This window comes from Ceratotherium simum, chromosome 5, assembly GCF_057802395.1.
Source record: "Ceratotherium simum simum isolate JZ-2026a chromosome 5, ASM5780239v1, whole genome shotgun sequence".
In the NCBI taxonomy this organism is placed as follows: domain Eukaryota; kingdom Metazoa; phylum Chordata; class Mammalia; order Perissodactyla; family Rhinocerotidae; genus Ceratotherium; species Ceratotherium simum.
In genome coordinates this window covers 81714483-81727152 of record NC_141904.1, presented here as the reverse complement: position 1 = coordinate 81727152, position 12670 = coordinate 81714483, and the positions used below count along the sequence as shown (strand labels likewise).

At 36.3% G+C, this 12670-nt stretch overlaps 1 protein-coding gene across 3 annotated transcripts in view; it reads left to right on the top strand.

Annotated features, from left to right (window-relative positions):
• RAD18 (RAD18 E3 ubiquitin protein ligase) overlaps positions 1 to 12670 on the top strand; it is a 257812-nt gene that overhangs the window by 205088 nt on the left and 40054 nt on the right. For all 3 annotated transcript variants that reach the window (XM_087431391.1, XM_004442198.3, XM_087431392.1), the window contains 2 exons: positions 6657 to 6791; positions 10805 to 10979. In XM_087431391.1, coding sequence (XP_087287517.1) covers positions 6657 to 6791; positions 10805 to 10979 — 310 coding nt within the window. The remainder of the gene's footprint in view (positions 1 to 6656; positions 6792 to 10804; positions 10980 to 12670) is intronic.

Sequence of the window (12670 nt, the reverse complement as noted above, 5' to 3'; positions counted from 1 at the left end):
TATTGAGCACACATACACCTACCATACAACCCACTCATTCAACTCCTAGCTGTTTATCCAAGAGAAATGAAATCACGTGTCCATACAGAGATTTTAAAAATCAGATTTATTGAGATATAATTTACAAAAAAAAATTATCAGTTGTAAATGAACAATTTGGTAAGTGTTATAGACAAATGTTATGGCAGCTTATTCATAGTATCCTAATCTGAAAACGACCTAAATATCCATAAACACCTTGTGACACATTCATATACAATGCTACGATACTTAGCGATAAAAAAGAATTAGCTCCTGCCACGTGAAACTACTTGGATGAATCTCAGAAACATTATGCTAGGGGAAAGGCCAAACTAAAAAGGTAACATACTGTATGATTCCATTTATATAAAGTTCTAGAAAAGGCAAAAATATAGTAACAGAAAGCGGATTGGTACTGCCAGGAACTGTGAGTGGAAAAAAATGACTGACTACAAAGAGTCATGAAGGAGCTGTTTTGGGTGATTTCATCTTCTATTTCATGATTGTGTTGGTAGTTACACAACTGTATATTTTTTAAAAATGCATCAAATTGTTCACTTAAAATTAATGAATTTTTTGGTGTGTAAATTATTTCTCAGTAAGTTTTGATTTTAAAAATTTAGTGAGAAGAGTAGCATTCTTTTTTGTTTTTGCAAATTTCTTTAATGTCTTGCTTAATAGAAGACACCTTAATTCTCATATCACCTTCTGCATTTAAACTGTTGCCATGGGTTGTTTTGGTTCAAGTATATGAAAAATATCCATCCTCACACAGATAGGTAATTGAAAAGAGGGAGGAATGTTTTAATAGATTTTTTTAGATAATCGTGGATATTCTTTGATACTACACTAAAACTTGGGAAGTATTGTTTCAGAAAGGTGAGTTACAATGGAATTTGAAGTTATAGTAATGAAGTTTTTGTACTCTATTACGTTAAAATCCACTGGTCTGTTGTGTTCTTTGAATGGTTCTTTTACCTTTGAATGATTTTGTAACATCATTTCTTGGTTATTTGGAAAATATAGGTTCACTGAGTTCTGAATGCATATTTCTCTTATGTTATATAGTATAGAAAAAATAGCATTCCTTGATATCACCACCAATCTTATCAGAAAAGTTAAGTATTGGGAAACTGCCAGGCTCAAGTGGTGGATAGAAGTTATCTAAAATTTGGATTTTCACTTAAAATCCACTTTTACCTTTGGCAGCAAATATTGTCACTTGTTTTCCTTGAAGTGGCAACTCACCTCATTTTTGAGAAAGTAGATTATCCAAGTCCGAGTAATCATACTTTGTCTGCTGTTCTTTTAAGTAGAAACAATGTTCATTTAAAAAGTGGCTAGTTTAGCTGACAACTGGAACAGTCACATAAGTGCTTCCTAAAGCATCCGTTGTACTTTGGGTATGTAGCACAAGTGCTGTATTTGTAGTTCTCATTTCATCACTGAAGTTATTAAAAAGATATGTACTCAAGGGTCAAAATTTAATAAGATTAATGCTTTTTTTTTTTTACCACTTCATCAAGGGCATTCTTAAGTAAAACTGACTTTTTTTTTTTTTTAATTAGCGAGTGCATGGCCATGTAGAATACAGTGATTACTTGTACAGTTCAGTGTCACTTCCTTAACTCATGCTAAGGCACCAGCAGTTTTATCCACCATTGCTGTTGCACTATCAGTGCATATTTCAACATAACAAAAAAGGCAAATGACTTCTTAGTATTATTATGAAAATAGATTTTACATCATCCGTCCTCCAAAAGAGGCTCAGGGATCCTTAGCTGTCAGCCAGTGCACTTTGAAATCTGCTGTTTTAGAGTATAAAAGATGGGTAGGGAAGGCAGTTAAGAAAGCGGAATGAGTGGCCATGAGACAAGAGGAAAACTTGGAAATGTGGTATCAGAAAATCTAGGAAAAGAGAGTGTTTCAAGAAAGGAGAAATGGCTGAATTGTGTCAGATGCTACTGTGAAAGGTTGAGTAAAAGGAGATAGAAAGGATCAATGGGTTTCACAACTCAGGCAACAAACTTTGACCAGAATGGCTTCATTGGAGAGGAGGCATCAAAAGCACTTAGAATTGATTGAGACCAAATTGGAGGTGAGGAAGTGAGACCATTAAGGTAGGGAGCTCGTTGGGGAAGTTTTACTGTGTCAGGGAGAGCATAGAAATGAGGTCATAGCTGGAGGTAGATGTTGAGTCAAGGGATGGTTTTATTTGTTTTTTTTAAGTTTGTTTTTTTAAGTTGGGAGATAATTAACCTAGTGGCTTTCAGATCTTTTTGACTGCAACTCATGGTGAGAAATATATTTTATATCACTACCAACTATATACCCACGTTACTGAAATAAAAGTCTCACAAAGCAATATTTACCTTCTCTATTTTTTTAAAGATTGTATTCAGATATTTTCAAATGATGTTAAAATTTCCCCTCCAACCTTAAAAGTCTCCAACATTAGAAAAAATTGTTTTCCATCATTTTTTCTCAAAATTTCTTTAGTGACTTGGAAAAAATAAAAAGAGTGGGATAATTGAGTTCCAAAGCCAGTTGGTTATACTTAACCAAACCATACTCTATTCTATTCCTTGTTTTTTTTTAATAAGACTTTGTGTTTTTAGAGTAAGAAAAAGTTACAGAGAGGTCCCATGTATCCCCTGCCCCCACACATGCATAACCTCCTTCATTATCTGCATTCCCCACTGGAGTGGTACATTTGTTACAATTGATGAAACTACACTAACACATCGTAATCACCCAAAGTCCATAGTTTACTTTAGGGCTCACGCTTGGTGTTGTACATTCTATGGGTTTGGACAAAGATATAATGACATGCATCGTTGTGGTTTCATATGGAGTATTTTCACTGCCCTAAAAGTCGTCTGTGCTCTCCCTGTTCATCTCCTCCCGCCCTCAAACCCCTGGCACCCCTAATCTTTTTACTGTCTCCATAGTTTTATCTTGTCCAGAGTGTCATATAGTTGAATTCATACAGTATGTAGCCTTTTCAGATTGTCTTCTTTCAATAATACACATTTAAAGTTTCTCCATGTCTTTTTATGACTTGATAGCTCATTTGTTTTTAGTGCTGAATAATATTCCATTGTATGGATGTACCACCGTTTATTTATCCATTCACCTACTGAAGGACGTCTTGGTTGCTTACTCTTTTCATTTTTAATGCACTCTGGAACTTTCTTTTTTACTCTTATTATTTCATTAAGAAAAAAATGCTGGTCTGGACCTTCTAAGTTGTTTTCACAACCCACAAGCACAGTCCCAGGCATATTTGTATGCCAATGGGAAGGATTCAAAAGAAAGGGGGAAATTGATGATAGAGGAGAGGGAAAGGATAATTGCAGGTATTGTATCTTTGAGAAGGCCTTAATGATGGAATCCAGATCATAAGTTAGGGGTTGGCCCTTTTTTTTTTTTCTTTTGTGAGGAAGATCAGCCCTGAGCTAACATCCGTGCTAATTCTCCTCTTTTTGCTGAGGAAGACCGGCTCTGAGCTAACGTCTATTGCCAATCCTCCTCCTTTATTTTTCCCCAAAGCCCCAGTAGATAGTTGTATGTCATAGTTGCCCATCCTTCTAGTTGCTGTATGTGGGACACGGCCCCAGCATGGCCAGAGAAGAGGTGCGTCGGTGCGCGCCTGGGATCAGAACCTGGGCCGCCAGTAGTGGAGCACGCGCACTTAACCACTAAGCCACGGGACCAGCCCGGGGTTGGCCCTTAATTGCAGTAAGGACAGTCATTTCATGTTAACTGCAAAGGAAATAGATCATACGTGTGCAGATGCAGTAATGGTAGTTAGAAGATGACAGAGTTCCTGTTAGAATGTATCTGTATTTGCAAAGTAGCTGAGAGGGAAGTGTTGGAAGTTTGGAGACAGTGTGAAATCATCATTTTGGAGATTAGTAAAGCAAAGTTTAGTAGAGAAAGGTAGCAGAGTTGTATAGCAATGTTGAATGTTCACTTGAGAGTTATGATCAAAAGTGAGACTAGTCAACTCAGGGCTAAATGTATAAGCCCTTAGTGAGTGTTAGCCATTACTGTTACTCTCTTCTCCATCCATGTTTAGCTGCTTGGGTATCATAGATGGTTGGTGAACAAAAATACTTGAAATTTTACTTTGGGAGACAATGACTCCAAACTCCGTCTGTGAGTTAGTAGATGAGTAAGTATCTGGGTGGCGTCATTGTAGAGAGAGGGATGAGTCAGTCTCCCTCCTTAGAGAGCCTGGTTTGGTCTTGTGCACCCTGGGGTTCACAGGCAGACCCAGAGACACTGGCTGTAAAAGCTGGTCTAAAAACAGAGAGTAGTTAAGGTGGTCAGGGAGTGAAGGACTTGGCTTGGCACCAGAAAAGATATTTCCATGTGGCGAGGCAGAAAGGGAGTAGTATTAAAAATCTTGAAGAATATGAGTTGGTTGAATGTGGGCTTATTCATCAGCTCCCATAATTATCTGAGCCACTTAAAACTTTGAAGAGGTAAATTCAGGGCATCTAACTAGCAGAACTGAGATTTTATACTCTCAAGTACTCCTTGCCAGATGGCAGAACTGCTAGAATGAGGTGAAGAGATGAGTGGGAACAATGTCATTAGTCATAATCTCTTGGCATTGTTCTTTTTTTTTTTTTTTTTTGTGAGGAAGACCAGCCCTGAGACAACATCTGATACCAATCCTCCTCTTTTTTTTTTTTTGGCTGAGGAAGACTGGCCCTGGGCCAACATCCGTGCTCATCTTCCTCTACTTTATATGGGACACCGCCACAGCATGGCTCAACAAGCCGTGCACCGGTGCTCGCCCGGGATCTGAACCGGCAAACCCCGGGCTGCCGCATCGGAGTGCATGCACCCAACCGCTTGCGCCACCGAGCCGGCCCTGGCATTGTTCATTTTTTGAGCAGGGGTTGTTGGACTTCTTGGACCAAAGCAAGAACAGTGGTTGCTGTTTACTTTTTGGTTTCTGCCTAGCTGTAGTGAGTAATTAGATTAAAAGAAGAAAATCTCTTGTAAACCTGGTATTTTATTACTTCAGAAGATAAAGTCATTAAGCCTCCTTAACTGTTAATGGGATTACTTTAGCAAATTTCTTGAGTAATTCTTAAGTCCACAATCCATTTCTACACAATGGAGTGGCCTTACTAGGAAAACAACCTAACTAAATTAAGTAGACCCCTTAGTGCTGTTACCCTTGCCTAACAGAAACTTTGTAATGATGGCGGTGGTGTTAGCCCATTGATTCTGAGAGCTGAAGAAGGACGAAGTAATTATCCTCAAATGCGTAGAGTTAAATAGGACTTGAAAGAAGTCAGCTAGCTTGTATCATAGATAGGATCTCACCTGTTTCTAAAGAGCTGACTTTTTCCAGTAATCTTTATGGCCAGTTTATATTTCTTTTGCTGAAACTTTAACCAGTCCCTTATTTAAAATTTTGCAGACACTTTACAACCCAACACATTAGTTTCACTGGGAGTTTTCATATACATACAATACACATAAATATATTGGAATTAGAAGCAGTCTTTCCCTAATGTTCAAATAGATCAGAATATTGAAATGAATATGCAAATAGAGGCAGAACTGGCTTCTTCCACAGTGGGTAGGAAAGTCAGTTTAATCTTCATCAGTTATATACAATTTACAGAGCTGTAACATAGCTCAAAGGCAGTGAATGACTGGAATCCTGGAAGAGTAGCTCTAGAAAATGCATAGTTTTCAATTGAAGCACAAATTTTTTCTTACACCGAGTTATTCTTAGTATTGTGCTAATGGGAAAATGTTGTTTACTGTATGAAAACAGTCTCAAAACTTTGTTTTAACCATTTGCAGTATGAGTCTTTCTAAAATGTATTTTTATAGTATTTATGACATTTTGAACTATGACTTAGGTGTTTAAGGTTGCTAGATAAGTAAAGTGCAACCTCAGCTATTTGAACCCTGTTTCAGAATCACAAATAGATGTCCTAATGATGACCTTTATTGAGTACATTAATGTACATTAATAATGATGACCTAGAGGTCCACTTAAGTTATCTTCAGAGGTGTTCAAGTAGTAGTCAGTTAAGACTGGTGTAATTATAAGGTCTTGAATAAGGTAAGGTGGAGTGGTGGTAGTGGTGGTGGGGTCTTCGATTGTTAAAGGGGTTCTGATGGGAAACAGGCAAGAAATGTGAAGCAGAAAAGGGGAATTAAAATGGATATCCTTTGTTTTTATAACCCAATGTTCCTAGAGGCTTCTGCTTTTATATTCAATTAATATTCTTCTCTAGTACTCTTTTGTGTCTTGGAAGTTAGAGTGATGTCTTAGATATATTTAAGAAAGCAGCATCTTTTATGCTTTATCAAAAGCCTTTCTAGAGTATGGAGTTTGGGAAGAAACTTACCGTAGCAAACTAGGAGTACCATGATTCTGTGTTTGTCTCTGAGGAGGGAAAAAAATGAAAAGAGGGGCTTTCCCCGTCCCCAGCCCTTTGTCTTCTTGTGCTGGCCAGCTTTTATATTCATTGCAAATGATTCCCGAGGGTGCTGTTCTTGAGCAAGCTTGTACACTTCTTGATACTCAGTTTGTTGGTGGTAAACTTATAACTCGTATAGTCCTTGTTTTACTGAAAAGATCTTTTGAATTTCAGGTAAAAAGCATCAGAATGAATTTCAGCTTCTGGTGGATCAGGCCAAAAAAGGATACAAGAAAACTATTGGAATGTCAAAAAAAGAAGTAACGAAAAAAGATGAATCTGCAGAAAAGCTGTTATCTGTATGCACAGGTGAGAGACTTGAAAAACAGAAGTATGTTGAATTTCACTGTTTATTTTTTTATTTTTTTAAAGATTTTATTTATTTATTTTTTCCCCCAAAGCCCCAGTAGATAGTTGTATGTCATAGCTGCACATCCTTCTAGTTGCTTCACTGTTTATTTTTAATATAAAAAGAAAATAAAACCAAGGGAATTTACTTTGGACTTATTAGTTATTTGAAATGAGAAAAAGTATTTTTAGACATATAACAGTTGTTAAACGTGAATTAGGTTTATTACTTCTGGGGAAAAATGTTTGGGAGAATGTCCTGAACACAGTTTCTAAAATCTGTCTTCCTTTCAGTTAATGATAAATCAGAAGTTGCTTAGTTGTTTAAGCTTAAGGATGTTTTCTGGGTGTAGGATTTATTGTTGCAGATCCTCAGATATCCAACAAAGAGAATAAATTATTGTTATAGGTAACTGGTACTTATTTTGGATGGAATGTTCTGCTAAAAAATCTGAAGCTAATACACGTGGTATGCCAATACATAGCACATTCCTTAATTTTGACCCATTTTTAAATTAGAGATTAATATCATATTTCTATTGCCAGGACTTTGGGCCAGTGAACAAAAACAGAATCATAATGGAAGAAAATGCACAAGAAAATTCCTTATTTTTTTTTCCTTTATTGTGGTAAAATATACATAACATAATATTTATCATTTTACCCATTCATAAATGTACAGTTCATTGGCATTAAATACATTCACAATGTTGTGTAACTGTCAACACTGTCTACACCCCAAACTTTTTCATCATCTCCAGCAAAAACTCAGTACCCATCAAATAGTAACTCTTTCTTCCCCTCTCCCTGCCGGGCCTAGTAATCACCATTCTACTTTCTGTGTCTATTAATTTGCTTATTTTAGGTACCTCATATAAGTGGAATCATATTTGTCCTTCCATATAGGCTTATTTCATTAAGTATAATGTTTTCAAGGTCCCCTTGTTGTAGCATATTAAAATTTCATTCCTTTTTATGGCTGAATAATATTCTATTATATGTATATACCATATTTTGTTTATCCATTAATCCGTAATGGGTTATTTTCACCTTTTGGCTATTGTGAATAATGCTGCTGTGAACATTGGTGTTTAAATATCTGTTCAGATCTCTGCTTTCCATTCTTGTGGATATATACCTAGGAGAGGAATTTCTGGTTCATGTGGTAATTCTTTGTTTACCTTTTGAGAAACCATCAAACTATTTTCCACAGCATCTGCACCATTTTACAATCCCACCAGCAATGCTTGAGGATTCCAATTTCTCTATATCCTTGCCAACACTTGCTATTTTCTGTTTTTTTACTATGTATAGCTATCATGGTAGGTGTGGAGTAGTAGCTCATTGTGGTTTTCATTTGCATTTTCCTAATAATTAGTGATGTTGAGCATCTTTTCATATGATTATTGGCCATTTGTTTTCCTTTGGACAATTGTCTGTTCAAGTCCTTTGCCCGTTTTTTTAATTGGGTTGTTTGTTTTTTTGTTGTTGAGTTTTAGGAGTTCTTTATATATTCTGGATATTAATCCCTTGATTTGCAAATATTTGTAAACATTTCCTGGGTTGTCTTTTTGCTTTCTTGGTAGTATTTTTTGATGCACACAGGTGCTTAATTGTGCTGAAGTTCAAGTTATCAATTTTTTTGTTGTTGTTTCCTTTGCTTTTGGTGTTATATCCATGAAGTTGTTGCCAAATCAGTGTCATGAATATTTTCCTCTATGTTTTTTCCTAAGAGTAGTTTTAGCTTTTACATTTAGGTCTGTGATCCATTTCAAGTAAATTTTTGTATATGATGTAAGGTAAGAGTCCAACTTCATTCTTTTGCATGTAGATAATCCAGTTTTCTGAGCACCATTTACTAAAGACAGTTCATTCCCCATTGAATGCTCTTGACATCCTTGTTGAAAATCAATTGACCATATATGTGAGGGTTTATTTCTGTACTCTGTGTTCTATTCTATTTGTCTGTATGTCTGTCCTTATGCCAGCACTATACTGTTTTAATTACTATAGCTATATAATAAATTTTGAAGGCAGGAAGTATGAGTCCTCCAATAGTTATTCTTCCTTTTCAAGATTGTTTTGGCTACTTGGGTCCCTTGAGATCCATGTGAATTTTAGGATGGACTTTTCTGTTTCTGCAAAAAGTGCCGTTGGAATTGCATTGAATCTATAGATTGCTTTCGTTAGTTTTATGTCTTAACAATATTAAGTCTTCCAATCCATGAACATAGGATGTCTTTCATTTATTTATATCTTTAATTTCTTTCAACAATGTTTTGTAGTTTTCACCGTGCAAGTCTTTCATCTCTTGGGTTAGATTTATTCCTAAATATTTTATTCTTTTAGGTGCTATTGCACTCCTTGTTTTTGCTATAAATTCTCCTAGTGTCATTTATTAGGTTACTGCCTGAGTATATACCTATGGTCTTTGTGAAAAACTTGAATTTGTTAATGCAGTTGTTAAAGGATATTCTTAGAAAGTAGTTTAGCTCCTGAGAAAATCCAGCTTAATCTCTCGGATTAGGAGAACATTTTTGTTTATTGGTTGAATCTCTCTGGAAAATGATTGATTGCTTGTACTCAGAGGTTGTGTATAATATGTGTATATGCATATAAATATTTCTCTGGGGTTCAGAAATGAGTGCTGCTGGTAGATTGCTGTGCATAAATGCTCAGGTCTGAGAGGGGTAGGGAGTGTGAGAGAGAGGAAAACACACACACATTGTGCAGGCTGACTGAAAAGTTGGGCTTTGTATAGCATCATACAACCAGTGTAATTTTTGCTGTTTAGAGTAAACTTGCTATTGAAGTGCCAATGTAAGTGAACAAGATGCATATGCTCTCAAGGAAAACCTTCATCTGCTTTTGCTGCATGTCTTTGGGGAGGTTTGATGTCAGAGTTTCATATTTTGGGGCTCTATCTGAAGTCCTGTTCTGGGATCTGTGGACAGTTATCTGTGAAGGCTACTGACTGTCAGTGTTCGTAAATTGTTGAATGATATTTATCGCCAGGAGGGAATTTATCTTGCAGAAACTTCTGTAAGAGAGGAGAAGTAAGAGAAGAATATAAATCAGGTGCAAAAATAAAAGATAGTTTTAAGTTAAATTCCTGCTCCCTGGTTTGCCACCTTGATTGCATTCTCCTGGCCAGTTGAGTGATAGAGTTACCTGGGTTCACTCAGTTTACCAGGTAATTGATTCCTCTTAACATGATTTTGGGTATCTGTTTACAAGAGGAGAGCCTAGAGATCCTGGATGGTTGTCTTGGTTAGCTTCTTTTTTCGCTTTCCCAGATAAACATTAGAGAGTACAGTTGTTTTGGTAATGTTTAGGCTTATCAAAAGCCGGGCAACATCAGGAGCTTATTTTTAGAAATCATACTCTTGTGATGTATGCTGTTCTCCAGGGTAACAAAAACTTATCATTATTTCTGGAAAAATCTTGACTATATGAATTTGGAAATCTGTCTGATCAGTTTTCTTTAGTGAATATTAGATTCTGTGTAACAGATTTAGAAAAAAGTCCAGGTAGGGTCATTATCATATAGTAGTCAGTGACAAATATTGTGGTTCTCTTAATTGAATCTTGAATCCTTTTTTGTTATGCTTCTTATGTTTATCCGTGTTCTCTGAACTGTGAAATATGCAGGAATCCTTTAGTAACACTGTAAATAGAAGCCTCATTAGAATTACAAGGTTATCCCCACTCCTGGTTTTAAAGGAAATTTTGTTTTGAAATTAATTAATATGGAGATAAATGGGATGGACAATATAATTAGATGGTACCATTGTAGTGCTGGTTCTTATTCTTTGGCAGTCACTATAGTTTTGGAATCAGTGTTACATAAACTTTATTTTACTAAGTACAAATAGCAATATTAAATGTTGTGGAAATAATAAACATACAGAGGTTGTAGATTTTAAGGTACTCTTAAATATTTCTCCTTTTTTCCTTTCTTTTTTCCTTTTTAGGACAGGAAGATGATAAAATGGAATTCTCAGATATACCCTTGGTAACAAACCACTTCCCTCAGTCAAAGCCGGACTCCCCGGGGAAATCAGAGCCTGACAGAACAGATGATTCTTCTAGTTGTACTGACATTCAAATAGAATCTTTTTCTTCACCAGAATCGGATTCATGGAATAGGTAAGATACTTGTAGTAGTTGATTATTTTAAATTTCTATTTCCTAAGATAGATAGACATAGATAGGCGTGGTGCAGTTCCTCAGTCGTCTTCCATTTCAGTCTTCTTTTACTGCTTGTAACTTTCATAATGATAGCAAGACAGGACGTGGGAGAGTATGTGCAGCAGCCATAGGGTGGTTTTGTTTTCTACTCTGTAACCTTTGTATAGATATTTTTCCTAGGCTTGGAAAAGAGCATGATAGGCAGTGAAATTTTTGTCAAGACAATAAATGAAGGAGATAAAAAGAGCTGTACTAGAAATTAGAGATGACCAGAAAGGCAGTGCTTAGGAGAGTAAAACAAAAAAGGAGCAAGTAGAATAGATGGGGAAGCTTTAAAGAGGAGAGATCTGGAGGTGAGTCATTTTTCCAAATGATTTTTTAAGATGTGTTTTAAAAAGATGATGAATTTACCATTTTGTGTTCTGGTATTTCACTTTATGTCATAAATGCTACTCATGTTTCTACCTCATCTTTATGACAGTTTTTAATGGGTGCAGTGTTCTCTTGTGTTTCTGTACCATAATTGACCAAACTCTTCAGTTTCTGTTGGATATCTACATTTTCCCCAGTGTTCTACTTATACACTTAAAGCTGTGGTAAAGCTCTCCCTATATAGAGCCTTTTGTTTCTAATGAATTGTTTCCTTATCTTTAATATCATTTTGACTGTGGTAGGTGGTGTTATGGCCTTCTGAATGAATTATACCAATTTTATTGCCACAAGCAGCATGCGAATTTGTCTTGGAAATTATTTAATCATTGATATTGTTCATTTAAAAATTGTTAACAGTGCTCTAAAATAATAAATTATGTCTAATCTGAAATCAGATGAAGAAATTTTTTTTAAGGGGAGTATACCCAAAGACCCCAGGGTTCTTGGGAAAGAGTTTCAAATTACTCGGAATCAAGTATTAGGAAAGGAAAAGCTCACCTCACCGCTAACATCTTCAAGGTCAAAAACATAGTATTTCAAGTTGGGTAAGGGAAAAACACGTGGCCTGAGTTTTCTCTAAGAGTGTGGTACTGCTGCACAGTTTCTCTGGACCAGGCCATTCCTGCAAATCTAGTAGGCAATATTTGTTTTTGAACACAGGTCTTATAGGGATACAGGGTAAAAATGGAGGAAAATCAGAGTCCAGGGGAGAAAGAGTTGATTTTTAACCATAGTCATGGGATGCTTGGATGTTTCAGAGTGCCAAGGTGAAACAGGACATTTTTATGAACTTGGAGTATGGGGAATGGAGGAAAGTCCAAGGGGAAACAGATGGCAGCCAGATGTATATTTATCTGGTGGTGAGAGTATGGGAAGTAGGATGAGTTTGTTGGAGGTATTGGCCTTGGACAGAGTTATTGGCATCACTGAACTGTGAGAGGATTATTAAACCATTAAAATTAAAAAAAAGCTACACTCTTATATTCTGTTTCACATTTTAATTAGTTATGCATGTGTATATGTCTCTACACACACACACACACACACACACACACTCACACTCACACTCATACACCCACTCTGATTCCAGAGTAGATTGTGGAGGAGTAAGTATGCAGTGGGAAGCAGCTGTGGTGTCACAGGAAAAGTAGTAGGATTATGGTTGAATGGCTGCGGGTCAGGATCTGCTGGGTGATTTGGGAGTCAGCCTTTTGAAG